Here is a 17,349-nt window from a genome sequence, read left to right as displayed (position 1 = left end):
TGTCTGTTTGATTATAGCCCTTGTGGTGGATGTGAAGTGGTGCTTCACTGTGGCCTCAATTTGCCTCCTAATGACTAGTGATGTGGAACACCTTTTCATGTACTTATCGACCATAAATTTATTAATGACAATTTAAACACACACACAAAAGACATAAAGATTAATTTAAAAAATATGGTCTACAAGCCACAGATAGTCAGAAATAAAACCATGCCAGCACAGTTAAACCTCCCCTGGGCACCCTTTCCCAGTCCCTCCTCATTCCCTCCCTGTAGAGGTCCCCGCTTTCATGAATTTGAATGACGCAATTTGAGCATGAGGAGGCAGAGGGTAGAATGGTTAAAATCATGGGCTGCAATTCTTGGATGCACGATCCTGGGCAAACATGTAGCCTCTCAAAAGCCTCAGTGTCCCTATCTGTAAATGGAGATAATAAAATAAAACAGCCCTTAAAGGGTTACTGTAAAGATTAAATGAAACAAAGCAAGCAAAAGGATTAGCACAGTGCCTGGCACAAAGGAGGGCTTGGTAAGTTGTGGCAAATATTAGTGCCAGAGCCTTCGAACCATGGACTCAGGTTCATAAAATGCTTGAGTTAGAAGAAAGCAGAGGGAACAGTGAATCCAACTTTCCTCCTCCATTTTGAGATGAAATAACTGAGACTGAGAGAAGGAGAGGAACTTGTCTAAGTTCACAAAGGGGGAACAGCCCCTTTCTGCACCCACTCATCCATAGGTGAGAGGGGAGACAAACAAAGCATTTTCGGTATTTTTGGCTTCAAAGTGATTTCCTGTCTAGGGAGTGAACATTTGCCTGTTTCTCAAAACATCCAAAGAGCCTTATGAATCCACAGGTCTGCCCAGAAACAAGTGACGAGGGCCCTGGGCAGCCAGTGGAAGCATGCTGGCCTTTCCACCTGCCTGGGGGACCTCCCCCTACTCATCCTGCCCCCTTAAAGGCAGCTTTTCTCAAGTGGGGGGTATTTCCAGCTCTGTGGCTTTCACTTCCACTTCTACTAGGTGGGCGGAGTACCCTCCTGTGGACGAATCAGATTCCTTCTCAGCCCCAATTTCAAGAGGTGAGCCAGGGGCTCAGCATCCCAGACAGGCAGGAGGCAGCGGCAGCAGCAGAAGCAGCAGGCGTGGGGAAGACCAGAGGTCAGCACCATGGAAGACCAACGCGACCTCATCTCCAACCATGAGCAGATGCCCATGCTGGGCCAGCGCCCCGGAGCCCAGGAGAGGTATGTGTGAACGGCGGGAGAGAGCACACAGACCTTGGATCGCACAGAGTGCGCACGTGCTACAGGAGGAGCAGTAGACCAGGAGTCAGAGGAGGCATGGACTCGGGCTCTGACCCCGGGTGCTAACTTGGGTGATTTTGAGCAAGTCTCTAGCCCGCTCTGGGCTTCAGTTCTCCCTCCTGTAAAGTGAGGGAGCTCCTCTAGGACAGGGGTTTTAACTTTCTATGCATCATGCACTTCTCTTCTGAAAATCAGGAGAGCTCTGGATTCCTTCCCTAGAGCTTCACACAATATCAGGAGCTTCACAGAGTCCCCTGAAGCTGGGCCATGAGGCCTAGGTTCGAAATTTTGGACCAGATTTTGAAAATAGTATGGATCCTAGATGGAGAAGTAGATTTTCTAAAAGAGATTGGTAGAAGCAGCTCATCATAGAGGAGTTTCCCCCTAGTTACCATAAATTGCTATATGTGTTTATATCAAGGGAATTATGGTTGCAGGTGTCTGCAGAGTAGATGGAGACATTTGCCATCACAGGAGGGAATGAGAGATGTTGGAGGGGGATCAAAAAAGGGTGAGGGGGGCTCTGGCTAAATTTCTAGAAGGGACTGTGGGCTGATGTGGGTGGTACCTTGCCTGTGCCCCTCTCCCTTGCAGCAAGGGGCCAGCACAGCCATCCAGAGGACCCCTTCCCAACTCCAAGATGGCCTCATCCATCTGTTCCCCTGAAAAGAAAGGGGGGTGGTTAGAATGCAGCTACCCTAATGCCCTTGCTTCCCCAAATAATTTGCAAATGACAGGGAACTACAGTTGTGATGTCAGCTGTTGCCAGGCAGAAATGGTTTGGGAGAGACTCTCAGAGGTGTCATGAGGAACTGCATACTGTGGGACAGGTGACTAGATAGAGACCTTTAGAGACCATTTCACAGCCTGTGAAAATCCTGGGGAATCCCATGGCTAGGAGGGCCGACTCTTATGAGGGCTGGAGTCTGGTCCAGGTTCTGCTACTGTCATGTGTGACTTGTATAAATCAGTGTTTCTCTCTGGGTCTCAGTAGTAGTAATAATAACAACTATGACAGGAGTTATGATAATAGTTCCTATTCACTGTATACCTGTCACCAATCTTCAGTCACTGTTAGTCATTACTATGATTAATTTTGTGCCAGATATATAACTAAACGCTAAACTCAATTGTAATTCTCTTAGAAACCCTATGAGTTGGGTACTTTTATTATTCCCATCTTTACATAAGAGAAAGTTGAGACATATCAGTAAGTGACTTACTTAAGTTATCGCAGCTACTGAATATTGGAGCCAGAATTTGAACCCAGGAGTAGTCTGATATCAAAGTTTGAGTTTATTCTACCATCTGACCTCCTTCTAGAGGCACGATTTGCAGGGAGGGGAGATGGGTCCCCCTCTGAGCTCAGGCCTCCCAGTGAGTTGCAGACCCAGCATGGGCTCAGCGAGCAGAAAGGGTGCCCCCTCGTCAAATCCTTGTCTCATTTTCCTTTCAGTTCAATTACTGCTTCTAAAAACTGTCCTGGCCTGTTTTGGACCCTTTTGTGAACACTTCTGCCTGGCAACATTTGTAGTTCTGGTTGGCTCCCAACTTTGGCCAATTATTATTACTAGTCAAGAAAGAGGCAGTAGAAAGGAGGAAGTGAAGAGAGGGGTGACAAGGGCTTCCCTGGTGGCGCAGTGGTTGAGAGTCCGCCTGCTGATGCAGGGGACACGGGTTTGTGCCCCAGTCCGGGAGGATCCCACATGCCGCGGAGCGGCTGGGCCCGTGAGCCGTGGCTGCTGAGCCTGTGCGTCCGGAGCCTGTGCTCCGCAACGGGAGAGGCCACAACGGTGAGAGGCCCGTGTACCGCAAAAAAAAAAAAAAAAAAAAAAAAAAAAAGAGAGGGGTGACAAGAATTGGCCTTTGTCTAGAAGCAGGAGACAGGCAATCAAGATGCATAAAGAGGAAGGAATCCAGATGCTAAAGTTAACTATTAACTCCTTTGAGATTAGTGCTCAGTGTTACTTATGGGGTGCTAACTACATGCTAGGTATGGAGTCGAGAGTTTTACCCCCGCTCTTATTTTATATAACAACCTTTGAGTAGAGTAGATGTTCTTACCTCAAGTTACTCAGAGAGGTTAAGTGACTTGCCCCTGGTCCCCGAGCTAAGGGAGTGGCAGAACCAGGATTCCAATCCAGGTTACATGGTCTCGTCTTCATTATGACCCTCTAGAGTCTCAGTGAGAAACTGAGGTTCAGAGAGGGGATGGCGGGAGGCAGAGCTGGGGCTAGATTGGGGGTGGGGCTGCTGAAGGGGTGAGACTGTAGAGCTTGAACTCAGGCAAGACCCGGACTTGGGTGGACTTTTCACCACTTCAGAGGCCAGGCCACCCCTGTTCCTTGGGAAGGCCAACAAGTAGGATTTGTTTTCCCCTCCTGTCGGTTTTTCTCCTTTTCTCCACACAGGCTTTTTACTTTCTCCTTTCAGAATAATCCCTTGGGTTGGGCCTTGGCCCAGAAATCAGAGGACTGACAAGCAGAGAGCCAGTGAGAATGAGCCATGTGTGTGATGTCATGAGTTACTAGGCAGCGGGGTGTTCCGGGAGGTTCCTAAACTGTGCTTGCTGATTGCTGGAGTAAGCAGGGTGCAGTCTCGTCCTCAATTTCCAGTGGGGTCCTAGTAGTTCTATTCCTGGGGTAGGTGGGAAAAAACAATCCGGTCAGGAACTCTCAGGGTCCTGGGGTGGGATCCTTACTTCCCCCACACATAATATGTACGTGTGCCCTCAAAACTGTATCCAAGGCCAATAGCTCCAAGGGCTGGCCGAGGTCCGGCCACCCCTCCCTGTGCAGCCAGCCAGTCCAGAGAGCGTGAGACGTTCTCCCAGGTCATACAGGCTCAGGCACCAAACTCCTGCTGAGATACGCCCCACACTGCTCCCTAACCCCCACCCCCGGTAGATATTACCATTCAGAATACTTCTGTGGTCACAGACAGATCTTACTTCAGATGATGACCACCAAGTTCTAGAATTGCTGATGTGAGAGGTGCCCATGAAACAGGCCCAGAGAATGGCAGAGATGTGCTCAGAGGCACAGGGAGTGTCTTGGGCAGCGGATGTATTCCCACAGGGGGTGGTCCCTGGCCCTGCTCCAGCCAGACATTGTCTGATGCACCCAACCCACTCCTAAAAATGGCAAAGGCCTCACTTCTCTTTTTCAGGTGGGCTGCATGCTCTGCTGTCCAGGCCCTACTTCCTTCCTTCGTCTCTGATTTCACTGCAGGGGTTGGGTGCATAGTGGGGGCTGCCTGGAGGGCAGCCCTGATCCTCAGGAGATCCTCTGGTAGAGGGAACCTGGGGAGACCCTCCACCTCGACCCCTCATTGCACAGGTGGGACCAAGGCCCGGAGAAGACAAGGCACTTGTCCCCGGTTCTTCCCCACGCAGCCTAGGCCCAGGGGCAGCTCCAGGATTTCCACCTGGGAGGGCTATAGGGGCAGCACTGGTTGGAGGTAGGGGGTCTGGGGAACATCTTCAAGCTGCAGGTTCCTAGGCACCTGTGTTTAAAGTGTGTGTTTGTTAGGGGTAGCTGAGGACCGAGGGCTGGAAATGGGGGGCACACTCCCCACTCCCTGCTAGTCCTCAGGGCAGCCGCCTCCGCGGACCCTCTTCCGACCTATCTCCCCTTCCCCCAACAGCAAGTGCAGCCGTGGAGCCCTGTACACAGGCTTTTCCGTCCTGGTGACTTTGCTCCTGGCCGGCCAGGCCACCACCGCCTACTTCCTGTACCAGCAGCAGGGCCGCCTGGACAAGCTGACAGTCACCTCGCAGAACCTGCAGCTGGAGAGCCTGCGCATGAAGCTTCCCAAGTGTGCGTGCCCCACTTCTATCCCCACAGCCCTCACCCCCCCCCCCGTCCCTCACCTCAGAAGACCCCTCATTCCTGCACCCAGCTGTGCCCACCGTCCCTTCTTTGGTCTGGAATTCCAGCCCCTCATCTGGGTCTGAGATCTCGGTCCCCGGAGCTGAGTGCCCTCTTCCCTGGGGTCACGCTCATGCTGTATCTTCTGCCCCACAGCTGCCAAGCCTCTGAGCAAGATGCGGCTCGCCACCCCGATGCTGATGCAGGTGCTGCCCATGGGAGGCCCGGAGGTAAGGCCAGCCCCAGGGCGGCGGAAGAGGGAAGCGTTACCTAGCCTGGATGGAGGGCAGGTGCCAAGGGACAGGGGAGGACAGCTGGCCCGGGAAAAGTAGAGCTGGAGAGGGGGTCCTGACTGCTGGGGGAGGAGGAGGAACTCCAGAGGTGGGGGAGGAAGGAGCCTCTTGGGGCCCTCCCTGGGAAGAGGGCTCAGTCCTCCACAACTTACAAAATACTTCTCATTTCCCAGAGCATCTCACAGTCCCTCCTATTCTCAAAGCCCTTGATACCACATATGGATAATGTCTCTGTTCACAAAACGATCTCCTGTCCACAAAGCCTTGGGCAGGAATGCCTGCAGAGTTGACGAATAGGACATTGAGGCAGGAAGGTAGTGAGTTGCCTGAGCTCTCACATTTGGAGGTGGCAGAGGTGGGCCTGTTGAACATCTGGGAATCCACACTCTCACCCAGACCCCAGCTACTGGCTCTGCTCTAGGGCCCCTCCTCCATGGGCCAGTGCTGGGAAACACCCTATTCCTTCCTTCCACAGCCCATGCAGAACGTCACCAAGTACGGCAACATGACACAGGACCATGTGATGCAGGTGCTCCTGGTGAGTGGAACCCGGCCAGGCATCCCTGACCTCCTGCCCCATCCCCATAAGCCCCCAGTGAGGCTATGCTTCAAGACCTGCACCATGCCTGGCTCACAGCAGACATCCAATATGAGATCACGAGATTAGTGAAGGAAGACAAGTGTGGCCCTTAAACATTATATGAAGTCCAGACCTGCCACTCCCTGTTTTGTGTTTGGGATGGAGAAACCAAAGCCCAAAGTCTGGAAGTGACTTGCTGAAGATGCCTGTTTTTTCCTTCCCAAATTTTTGCTGCATGTCTACTCAGTGCCAGGCACTGCGCAAGGCTCTGGACCCACGATCGGGAGCCATCAGATCCAGCTCCTAGTCCCATGGAGATCTCAGGCTAGCATGGGAGACAGACAAGTGACCAGGTGATGAGGGATGTGCAGGGGGCTTTGTGAGGAAAGAGGCCGAGGACCCAACCTAGCTGGGCGGTTGGGATGAGGTCAAGGAAGTCCTCCTGAAGGAGGTGAGACCCGAAAGATGAACAGGAGCCTGCAAGGAGTAGAAGTCTGAGGGTTATTGGTAGAACTGGGCCTGGAACTGGGTCTCCCGACTCCTAGCCCTGGGGTCTTGTAGCTGTGTGGCCGGATTACCCAGTCCACCTCCCCTCCCCACTAGCTCCAACATGCTGAGGGCTGGGGTCCAGCCCTCAGAAGACCAGGGGAACATGGGCTGCACATTAAACCTTGCCTGCCAGGAAGCTTTTTAACCTTCCTGCCTGCCTTGCTACCCTGCAGAAGGCTGACCCCTTGAAGGTGTACCCGAAGCTGAAGGGGAGCTTCCCAGAAAACCTGAAACACCTTAAGGACACCATGGATGGCATGGACTGGAAGGTCAGCAGCTTCCCCTGTCCTGGTACCCTCCCTCTCCTGACATCTAGAGCAGCCTTGGGAAGAGGCGGGGTGAGCAGGGAAGCCATTCTCAGGAAGCTGGAGGTGGTTTACCAGCACATAGAAAACCACAGCCATGGAAGAGTGACCAAGCCCTGTGGGGTCTCTAAGGAGGAACCAGGCTCCCGCTGGCCCTCCATGTCTCTGTCCCCAGGGACAGAGTCAGGCTGGGTTGGAGAGGGCTACTGAGCCTGACTCTCTGCCTTTATCCCCATTAGCTCTTTGAGAACTGGATGCATCAGTGGCTCTTGTTTGAAATGAGCAAGATCTCGCAGGAGGACAAGCCTTTTGAAGTTCCACCAAAAGGTAGAGGGAATGGGAGCCTTGGGGAGGCAGGGTTTCTGGGAGCTCCCTCAGGGGTAGAGCCTTAGGCACTCCCTGATCCATGCACAGGACTCTCCCAGCCTCTCAGCTCTCACTCCTGTCTCTCCTGCCTGCTCTTCTGGGCTCGGCTGCCCCCAGCCCCCATCCTGTCTGGGGTACAGAGTCCTCCCCTCAGGAGGTGACCCTCCTTGTGGAGGATGGTACAGCACAAGGGGGCCTGGAGCAAAAACCACCCCCCAGGAGTCATGGCAATGACCTTCCCCACCCAGCACTGCACCCTGCAGGTTCCCGTGAGACGGCTGGGCTCATGATTCTCACCCTTCAAAGGTACCTCTCCCAGGTCACACAGCCAGCAGGTACTAGATAAGAGGGCCTTGGGGTTTTTCCATCTCATGGACAATGTATATCAGGGTTTTCAGCCCTAAAGCCTTTATGGGTCCTGTGTTCTCATCCTGATGCTAATTCGCTGTGTGACTTTGGGCAAGTCTCTTCCCTCTGGGCTTCAGTTTCAGAAGTGGAAGATCAACAGTCCACCCCTCTCTGGGCCTCAGGTTCTCCATCATAGAGTCATAGAGGGCACATCGGATGCTATTTCGACCAACTCCCAGCTAATGTCTGAATCCCCTCTATAACATCCCCATCACATAGTAACCCCCACTTCTACTTGGATACCCCCAGTAATGCAAGCTCAGACTTACCAAGGTGTCCATTGCTTTTCTCTAGAAGTCAGAATCACAGGTGCAATTCTAAACTTTAATAGGCATTGAGTGTTAGAAGAAATCATGTTCTGGGATGAATTAGCCACACAGCCATTCACTTCCTCTTTGATCCTGGACCTTGTTGGTTCAGGCCTCAGTTTCTCCATCTGTGCAATGGGTAGAGCAAGTACAGCCATTTGGACAGAAGGCATTAAGCGCACAGCAGTGGTATGTGGATCTCTGGTTCTGCTGAGACCCTGGCCCAGAGCTCGCTCACTCACTGTGTTCACCATGCCTGTCGCTTCAGTACTGACCAAGTGCCAGAAAGAGGTCAGCCGCATCCCTGACATCCACCCGGGCACGTTCAGGCCCAAGTGCGACGAGAACGGCAACTATATGCCGCTCCAATGCTATGGGAGCATCGGCTACTGCTGGTGCGTCTTCCCCAACGGCACCGAGGTCCCCCACACCAGGAGCCGTGGGCACCATAACTGCAGCGGTAAGCAGTGGCCGCTGTGCCAGGAGCAGGAAGGACCAGGAAGGCTGAGGGGCAGGAGGTCCCTCCTGGCACACCTGGGGCCAGGACACTCGAGGTGACAACTCCTGGGGGGGTAGCCACTCAGCCATGCATCCACCCACCTGTGCATTCCTTATCTGTTTGTGCATTTATTTCTCTCCTTTGCCCACACTCATCTACTTACTCATTTATCCTTCAGTCCTTCCACTTTACCCATCCACGCATGCATCCAGGAGTCTCCAGATCCACCCGTCTGATTTCATCACCCCCTCCTTGGCCTTGCTCATTCAATTCCCCGGCTGTACTTCATTGCCCTTGCAGCCATCCAACAAGCATCCTTCCATTCACATCTGTTCTACCAAGCACCAGGCTCGGGGCGAGGTTGGGAAGAACTAGCCCACCCAGGCCCCTTGTCAACGGGTGCGGTAGGCTGGGCTGCAACTAACAAGGGACACTGTGCTCCTTTGCAGACCCACTGGAAATGGAGGATCTGTCGTCTGGGCTGGGCATGTCCAAGCAGGATCTCGGTCAGGGTAAGGGCCCCTGCAGGGGATCTGGTCCCTAGCAGCTTACCCCCCGAGGGGCCTACTCCCTCGTGGGTAGATGACCCTGGGCCATTCTCCAACATCCATTTCACAGATGAGGACCAGGGTTGGGGGTTTCAGGGGCTATGACGGTCAGTACTTGTACCCAAGCAGGAGGCAGTGGAGGGTAAAGAGTCCTCGACTGCTCTGAGGCCACAGGATGCTGGGAAGGAGCAGCAACAGTTGACTCCAACCCTAACCTGCTCTGTCTCTCTCTGCAGTCATCCTGTGAGCACAGCAGACGCAGATGCCAGCACTCAGCCAGCCCTGCATGGCCACAGCTTCCCTGGCCCCCTACCCTAGCCCCTGTCCTTCCTTTACACACCCCTCCCCTTGCCGTCTCCCACCCTGCACCTCATTCTGAGACTCTGGCGCCTGGCTCTCCATCATCCTTGGACACATCAAATCATCAGAACGGCACAGATTAACAATGCAGAAGGGCCCTGCTGCTCAAAACCCCATCCACTAGCAGGGACACAAGGCCCCGGGAGATGGACCATGAACCAGGCCGACCCCCACTTCTGACACCACATGGTGCTCCAAGATCTAGGCCCATGGAAGAGGTGGGCAGGTGTAGGGAGAAGGGATGGCACTGACCCAAGCCCCAGGATGGACGCCTCTGCTGTCCCCTCCCCCACTGGCCTCGGCCTTCCAGCCCATTAACTGTGGGGGAGGAGCCACCCTTTCCCTCTCCCCAGCATCACCCACCCAGGAAGAACCAGCCTCTCCACCCGAAGCCCCTCCCTTCTACCAACCCCCGGTTCCGTCTGCACAGCCAAGCTTGTCATTGGCCCTCAGGGCCACGGCGCCTGTGAGAATAAAAGGTAGTGAATAGAACTCTCCCAGTTCCCGGCTGCTCTGTTGGGTCCGGTTCGTTTCCCCGAAGGGGGTGAACTGCAGACCTTGCATCCTGTGGTCTAGGTGGGAGGACACAGCCCAGGGAGCCCAAACACAGATGCCTGTGGGCGGGGCCGGGCCGTGGGGAGCGGGGCTGCAGTCTTTGGACGCAGACACGCTTGGTCTCCATGTTCCACACATGGGATCTATTCCCTACTTCCAAGAAGAAACAGGCTCTTGCTCACAGTTCTTTAAGCACAAGCTCCTCTGGGTCCGGCTTCTCACGTCCCCATTTTCTTTTCTATACTGAGAACAGTACAAGTGTGATGACAGATGGCAACAACATGGGCCCTTGTGTCGGGATCACCAGGGAGTGGCGGCTGTGGAAGTGGGGGCCTATGTCCTAGTTAAGCGGCGGCCGCTGCGGTGCCCCAGCCGCTCATTGCCGGGAGGTGCAGAGGCCCCTGTGGTCAGATTTCTGGACTTTTCAAGAGGAGCCCCAAATGAAGAAGTTCACTGAAATCTCCATTTCTAAGTCTGAAAACTTGCTGTGGGTCAAAGAAGCCCAATAGGACACTGCTCTGTGGCCTCTGTTCTAGATCAACACACTTAAGGGGAGAGAGGCTCCCTGGGGGAGGGCCTGGCCCAGGAGCCCCAAGTTAGGGTAAATGTGGATGCCACCCTGGCTCTCCCAGACCTCCCCAGCCCAGTGTTCTGTTTCTGCATGGCCTCTTGCTGCCTCTAGCAGAAGGCTAAAAGCCTTGGAGCGGACTCCATGACCTTGGGTGCTCCACACTACTCTGGGCTCAGGGAAGTGGACCTCTGCATCACTGGCCATCACAAAGTCCTGCGGACGTCGCCCTGACACATTTTTCAGGTTCCTCCACTTCTTGCCTTCATCATCGCAGAACCTCTGTTACCTAGACAAGTGGACAACTCTGTCCTAACTGGGCTTCCTGCTCCTACTGTCCCTGCCAGCTACTCGCCACCAAGTACCTCAAGAGAGCCTGCCCGCAGCTTGTCCTAACTTCAAAAGGTGACTTGGAAGACCCCCTTCCATTTCTTGCTTCCGGGTATCTGCCTGACCTACCTACCCCAGCAACCAGCCATGACCATGCCTGAGCTCCCCCTTAGCTTACATGCCACCTCCTCCAGGAAGCCTTCCCCACCCAATTCAACACCAGGGCCTTTTGCTGAGTCTCCTTCTCTGGCAAACAGTGTGTCACTCACCACAGTATCACAGAGCCTTGATACACGGTCAAGAATAAATCCTGAGCGATGGTTTGTCCATCTGCAAGTGTCAGCCAGACTCTCCCTTCCAAGAATCAACCAATTGCAAAACGTTTGCCCCAGATGCAATGGGAACTTGCACCTTTCCTTCAAGTCTTTTATTTTCTGAGTTATTACAAAAAACACAAACAAAATGGGAGAAAACTGACAAAAAGAGGACAAAGCCTCAGCATAGCTGGAGACCAGGGGCATGGAAGGAGTCGCAGGCTGAGCCTCACTGGGTCTGCAGGGCAGAAGTGGAAAGTCCCGAGACCTCTGGGCATGTTGGGTCTGAGAAGGGAGGGGCAGGTCACTTAAAAAATATATATATGTATTGTACATGTCCATACGAGGCATCCTTTGTCGGCACAGAAGTCAGGCCAGGGTCAGTGAGTGGAGGTCACGGGAGCTGGGCGTGGTTCCTCCTCCCGGGACCAGCCTCTCTGCAGGGCTCACTGGCTTGGCCAGCATGGACACCGCAGCTGGCCATCATCTTCTGGGGAAGGAGGGGAAGTTAAAAATTCAATTCCAACCCTTGGTGGGCAGAGGGAAGAGGCACGGGGCTGGCCACCGCTTGGCTAAGAAATCCTTGGGAGAAGGAAACGTCACACTTCCTGACCTGTTTCTCCACCAAGGAGAACAAACTCAAAATCTGGCATCTCCTATGCAGGGGAGGGGCATTAACTAACCACGGTGGATACTTGTCAGTGCTGACCATGTCCCAGGAACTGGGCTGAGTGCTTTAGAGCTTAATTAACTGCACTGAATCCTCACTACCAGCCTAGGCCTGTATTACCCCCATTTACAGCAGGCTGGGGCCAGCTCAGCCAGGCAGATCACTTAACCACTTCACCACTACCTGGGAAGCACAGAGCCATTAGAATGGCTTGTTTTTTTTTTTTTTTTTTTTTTTTTTCTTTTTGCGGTATGTGGGCCTCTCACTGTTGTGGCCTCTCCCGTTGCGGAGCACAGGCTCCGGATGCGCAGGCCCAGCGGCCACGGCTCACGGGCCCAGCCGCTCCGCGGCATATGGGATCCTCCCAGACCGGGGCACGAACCCGTATCCCCTGCATCGGCAGGCGGACTCTCAACCACTGCGCCACCAGGGAGGCCCAGAATGGCTTGTTTTGAGCAAATCATCTTCCTTCCCATGAGCAAATGCCCTAGAATTACAAAATCATAAGGAAAAGGAACTGGCAGTGGCAAGGGAGAGACTGACCTGTCCCTGACCTCAAGCCTTATCCTCATGTACAGAAGCACCAGACCAGTGCCCACCTCCCACTGCACACTCAGTGTCAGTCAATGCCAGGACTGTCCCGGACACTTCTGATTCTACAGCTCTGGTTCCCAGCATCACCCACTCACCCTGAGGAATGCAACCTCTTTCTCCAAACCCCCTTCCCCTCAGGGCCTACCCACGAAGCCCAGTCTAGCTCCCCGGAACCATGGTGAATGCTGGGCCTGCCCTCCCACTCTCCCCGGGGAGCAGATGGTCAGCAGGGGTTCCCGGGTCAGGAAGTGCACCTGCCGCCTGGTGTCCCTCAGACAGTCTGCTCTGCCGTCTTCTTCTGTGAAGAGAGAAGTACGTATGAGAGGCTCCTGTACCTGAAGCACCTCCCCACCCACGCTGCCCCCACCAGGAGGGGATGTGACAGCTGTCTCCTGAGGATTCGTGGCTCCCCCAGAACAGATTTTGGGCATATAGAGATCCCGAGGGTAGGGATGGCGCCCCGTGTGCCCTGGAGGAAGGAGCTCAGGACTTTGCAGCAGCAGATGCTCAGCTTTTCTGACCACAGCTGAAGCCCTGCTGGCCACGGTGAGAACTGCGCCTGAGTATAAGGCGCTGAGGGCTCCCCGGCCAGGCAATCAGCCCTTGACATGCACGAAGCAGACTGTGTGTTTCTGTGGTGGGGATGCCCTGCCCGCTGGGGCACACACATCCCAGAGAAGGTTTCCTCTCACCTGGAAACCTGCAACAGCCTACCTGGCCTCCCTGCCCACCTGGGGGGCTCTGCTTTCTTCACCTGTCATAAGAATATCCTTCTATCTCACAGGCAAGATAGGGCCACTCCATGGTGCCCATGTGCACAGACCTCGTGCCCCTCAGGGTGATGCCCCACCCCTAGCTCTTCTCTAGTGTATCACAACGCACAAGCCCCCGTTCTGGACCCTGAGAATGGAAGGGGCACAGGGACCAGGTCTGGCCCACACGAACCCCTACCCTGACATGCAGAGGCTGGGGCTGATCACATTCACCCTGGGGACTGGGTTTGGGCCCCCTTTTTGCGCCTGAGACTCCTCAGGAACTCACTCTACCTTTTTCTTCTTCTTCTTCTGCAATGGTGAGTCAGGGTCTTTGGTTGAGGCCTTTTTTGCTTTCTTCTTCTTTTCCTTTTTTTCCTTGTCTTTTTTTTCTAAGGGAAGAAAGTAAACTTGCTAAACAACAGGTGTTAGTCTTAAATGTTGGCGTCAATGTTGAGAGACACAGGGGGCGGGTCTCCAGGGGCCCTGGAGCTCTCCCCTCCCGATGCCCCACACCGTGGGGAGCCATCAAAGCACAGGTCCGTAGGCCTTTGCGACCACCTGCCCTGGCCCTCTGGCCAGCCTCGTGATTTCCGCTCCATCCATGGACCATCTGGACTATTACCATTTTCCTTGAACTCACTCTGTAAAACTTCTACACATTTATTTTAAAAAGACCCTTTCAACCTGTAAATGGGAATGAGTTATCACCCATCGTACAGGGCCGGAGTGAGGGTTAAGGCAGCCCTGCCGCATGCGGAGTCGCAGAGCGTGCTGAGGGGCGGCTGCTGTCCAGGAGCCTGGATCGCAGGGGCCTGAGCTGCAAGTGCACGCAGCAGTGGCTGCTGTGAGGGAGCTCGGGGCTCCGTGGGCACAAGCCCTGGAGCCGTGAGCACCTTCTCAGCAGTGGTGGTCCCTGTGCTCTGGCACCTGGTTCTGGTTTTGCCCATCCTGCCCTCCATGGACAAGCCATTCTCAGCCCCATCTCTGTGCTGGCTGGAGGCTGCCTGCCCGGGAGGTGACCGACAGTGCTCGGCGGGGCTGGGGAACGCGCTCCGGGGCTGCACTGGGCACTTACTCTTGTCGGCTTTCTTCTTCTCCTTCTTGCTCTTTGGGTTGCCTTGGTCTCCCCCCTCACCCTTCACCTTCCCCGGCTCCCCTTCTGGCTTCTCCTTGGCCCCTTGGGAGCCGGGAGACTCCTTCTCCTTCTTCTCCTTGATGTCACCACTCGCTTTGTCTCTCTTGGATTTCCCCTTGGAAGTCCTGGGGGCCTTTTCTGGGGAGACCGCACGCTCCCCACCATCCCCAGCCGCCAGCTGCTTCTTCTTCTTGCTCCTGGGGGCACCGGCAGCCGTCTGGTCTTCGGAGAGCTTCCGCTTGTTGCCCAGGCGGCCCTTTCGGCTGCCCTCCTTGGCGGCACCCACAGCCTTCTTCTTCTCCTGCTCCAGCAGCTCCGCCAACACCTTCGCCACCGACGCCTGCACCTGCGCCTCACTCAGGGGCCAGGGCTCACTCAGCAGGCGCCGGGTGATGTCGCTCTGCAGCGCCAGCATGGAGGCCTGGGGGCTCCTGGGCCCCTTCCCGGTCTTCTGGGGCTTCTGAGGTGTGGCGCTAGCCTCTCTTCTGCCTATGGAGAGAAGACCCGGGGTCACGGATCTGACAGAATCAGGAAATAGACCTCTCGTGGAATGAAAGTCAAGGGGCTGCAGCACAGACCTGACCTCCTCTGGTGCAGTACAGAGGGGGACGGCGGGGCCCTGCTGGGTCTCCGGCCAGCTGCCAGCTTCTAACTTAGAGCTCTTTTCTTGTCTCCTCACACTAAAAACTCAAGTTCAGGTTGGGGATGGAATTAACTCCAGAATGTTCATCAATGGGCTTGAAATCTACCAACAAATCAAAGAATCTAACCGTCAGGACAGGGATAGTATCTACCAGTCAGGAGTCTAGCACTGGGAGGCAGGAGACCTGGGTTCTGGGTCTGACAACCAAACTCAGTTTCCCTGTTTGTAAAATGAGGGGTTAGATGAACTGTGAGCCCCCTCACCCCCAATCTAAATCACAGATTCATAATAAAAGCGAAGGCCATGCAGTCATTCAACTCACACCCACCTGCACACAGTGGGCCCAGGCCCTCCGTGGTCAAGGGTCCAGGTGGCGTGGCCTGGGGGTGCTGGGTGCAGTGAACATGCACATGGGGGCTGACTAAGCAGGTTTACTGCCTGCCAGAGCGACTCCTGCTGCAGCCTTTGTTTAGAATTTTCCACGCCTCTGCTCTCCTTTGATAATTGTATGCTGACTACACGCGTGAAAAACCTTCCACAGCCCCCTCTAAAATGTCTCCCTGTCACACCCGCCTCTCACAAAAAGAACGCTGGGGAAAAAAGTGAGCAATGACTCCTCTGCTGACCCGGCACCAGGCAAGCTGCACGAAAAGCCCAGGGACTGGGGGATGTGGGACTCAGCGTATGTCCTGACGCCGCCCCAACCTCACAGGTGACTTGGCAGGTCTCAGCTCCATTCGGGGCCTCACAGCACAAGTGTGCCGACACCCTGGGCTTGGGGAGGTGCTGGTGGCTTGGCCCTGGCTCCACGTGGGGAGGAAAGGGCTGTTCCCGGCAGTGTGCAGTGGGCCCTGCAGCAGCTCTGGCTCCAGAGCCCTAGGGGGCCAGGGGTGGTGGGCAGAGGGGGTCGCAGGACAGACGGAGGCCCAATTCAGTCCTCTGGTGCTTCTTGGCAAGGACAGGAGTCGGCTAGAGCAGGGAGCTGAGGAGGGCACCGGGTGCCTCGGCAACCTCTCCCCCTGCAGCCCACCCCTCTACTTCCTGTCTACCAAACACCTTAGGACACCAAGGCCGGGGAACCCCTAGAGCTGTCCCAGGTGTACCCTCTAAATGTCCCATAGCACTGGCACAGTCAGCGGTGGCTGATGGCCCAGGCCAGGTGACCTGAGCACTCCAGTCTGCCCTCCAAACGCTGCGTGACCATTTTCCACATGTGCCGTTTTCTACGTGACACCAATGGAGGCATCAACCCCTTCCCTGTCTGGTTAAGGCACTGAGGTCCACAGAGGCCAGGGGCTCGTCTGAGGCTTTAGAGAACGTCAGTCCGTAGCCTGGGGTCATCGCCACGTGCTGAAGACTTCTCCAAACGCGGCCCCACCTTCTCTCTGAGCAACCCTGAGTCCCGATGTCCCGCACACCATGAGCCTACCTGTTAGGAAGAAAAGTCAACATGGACAGCTAGAGAGAGCCAAGGCCTGCCCTGAAAGTCAAGGTGCATCTCCTCTAAGGCAGGGGTCACCCTACCAGGTGCACCAGCATCCCACAGGGCTGGATAACCCAACCTCCAGACTGCCCTAGACCACAGCAGCCAGTCCCCCGGGCGCAGGCCCCTGCCCTTTGATGAGCACCTCCAGGCCTGATGCAGGGGTACCAGGCCTCACTTGGGGAGGCCCTGCTGGCGACAGGACCATGTTGGTGGGACGGCTCCTGAGGGAGGGGAAGGGGCCCCTGCCTTGTCCTTCCACATCCTGCTGCGTCCTTCCTGCAGCCCTCGACTCACCTGTTTTAGGGGACATGATGCCTGCTGCTTGTTGGGGCTCTACTTCCTGCTTGCAGTCCGGGGCATCTCTGGTGGCCGGAGTAGAGGAAACCGAGGGGTTGGGGTCTGGTTTGGGAGTGGCCTTTGAAGCCTGGGAACTGGCCGGAGTCAGCCCAGGGGTCACATAACCTGAGAGGAGAGACTGAAGAAGCCCAGTGTGAAGAGGCCCAGCAGTGCATGGCCTGCTATGAGGACACCAACACAGGGACCCCGAGGGTTGGGCCAGCCCTACTGGGTGGTGGGCACATCAGCCCTCTGTGAGTACCTCCTGCACTATTTTAATTAATACATAGTTTTAACAGGCACATTTAAAAAAGAAACTTCTTATTACTAATGCAAACAGAAAAGCACTAGCATTTGCCACGTACAGATGATAACCTTAAAAGAAATCCCATCTGTTAAAGAGCGTTTTTATATGGGGATCACCTAAATCAAGGTAAGCCCTGTCTATAGACTTGAAGAGTCTGCTGCTCACGACTCTATGCTGAAAAGGGGCCTCGGGGCAGAAGCCAGCCTGGCTCCACACGGACAGGACCCTGCCCAGGGCCCCCGGGAAAAGGAAGAGCCCAGACCCATGA

The 17,349-nt window shown here is 55.0% G+C and overlaps 2 protein-coding genes across 11 annotated transcripts in view; one reads left to right on the top strand and one right to left on the bottom strand.

The window, feature by feature from the left end:
- Positions 1 to 1,166: 1,166 nt before the first annotated feature.
- On the top strand, positions 1,167 to 9,275 carry CD74 (CD74 molecule). The gene is made up of 9 exons (XM_060094435.1): positions 1,167 to 1,243; positions 4,949 to 5,121; positions 5,329 to 5,402; positions 5,941 to 6,003; positions 6,768 to 6,863; positions 7,139 to 7,226; positions 8,250 to 8,441; positions 8,930 to 8,992; positions 9,265 to 9,275. Exons 1-9 carry the CDS (start codon positions 1,167 to 1,169, stop codon positions 9,273 to 9,275), a joined length of 837 nt encoding a protein of 278 aa, XP_059950418.1.
- A 1,978-nt stretch (positions 9,276 to 11,253) lies between these two features.
- Positions 11,254 to 17,349, bottom strand: part of TCOF1 (treacle ribosome biogenesis factor 1) — a 39,736-nt gene continuing 33,640 nt past the window's right edge. For 9 of the 10 annotated variants that reach the window (XM_060093636.1, XM_060093638.1, XM_060093640.1 and 6 more), the window contains 5 exons: positions 16,733 to 16,913; positions 14,250 to 14,798; positions 13,466 to 13,563; positions 12,674 to 12,717; positions 11,254 to 11,645 (listed from right to left, as the gene is read on the bottom strand). In XM_060093636.1, coding sequence (XP_059949619.1) covers positions 12,691 to 12,717; positions 13,466 to 13,563; positions 14,250 to 14,798; positions 16,733 to 16,913 — 855 coding nt within the window. In that variant the 3' untranslated portion in view covers positions 11,254 to 11,645; positions 12,674 to 12,690. The remainder of the gene's footprint in view (positions 11,646 to 12,673; positions 12,718 to 13,465; positions 13,564 to 14,249; positions 14,799 to 16,732; positions 16,914 to 17,349) is intronic. The other variant, XM_060093637.1, reaches the window with a different exon arrangement.

Source organism: Mesoplodon densirostris, chromosome 3 (genome assembly GCF_025265405.1).
Source record: "Mesoplodon densirostris isolate mMesDen1 chromosome 3, mMesDen1 primary haplotype, whole genome shotgun sequence".
Lineage (NCBI taxonomy): Eukaryota > Metazoa > Chordata > Mammalia > Artiodactyla > Ziphiidae > Mesoplodon > Mesoplodon densirostris.
This window is presented reverse-complemented; position numbering and strand designations above follow the sequence as displayed.

Excerpts from the sequence above, each read along its gene's own strand:
- CD74 (XM_060094435.1), top strand. The coding sequence starts at position 1,167 with ATGGAAGACCAACGCGACCTCATCTCCAACCATGAGCAGATGCCCATG. Across the intron at positions 7,227-8,249 it reads TTTTGAAGTTCCACCAAAAG|TACTGACCAAGTGCCAGAAA; the intron begins GTAGAGGGAATG and ends CTGTCGCTTCAG. Across the intron at positions 8,442-8,929 it reads TGGGCACCATAACTGCAGCG|ACCCACTGGAAATGGAGGAT; the intron begins GTAAGCAGTGGC and ends GCTCCTTTGCAG.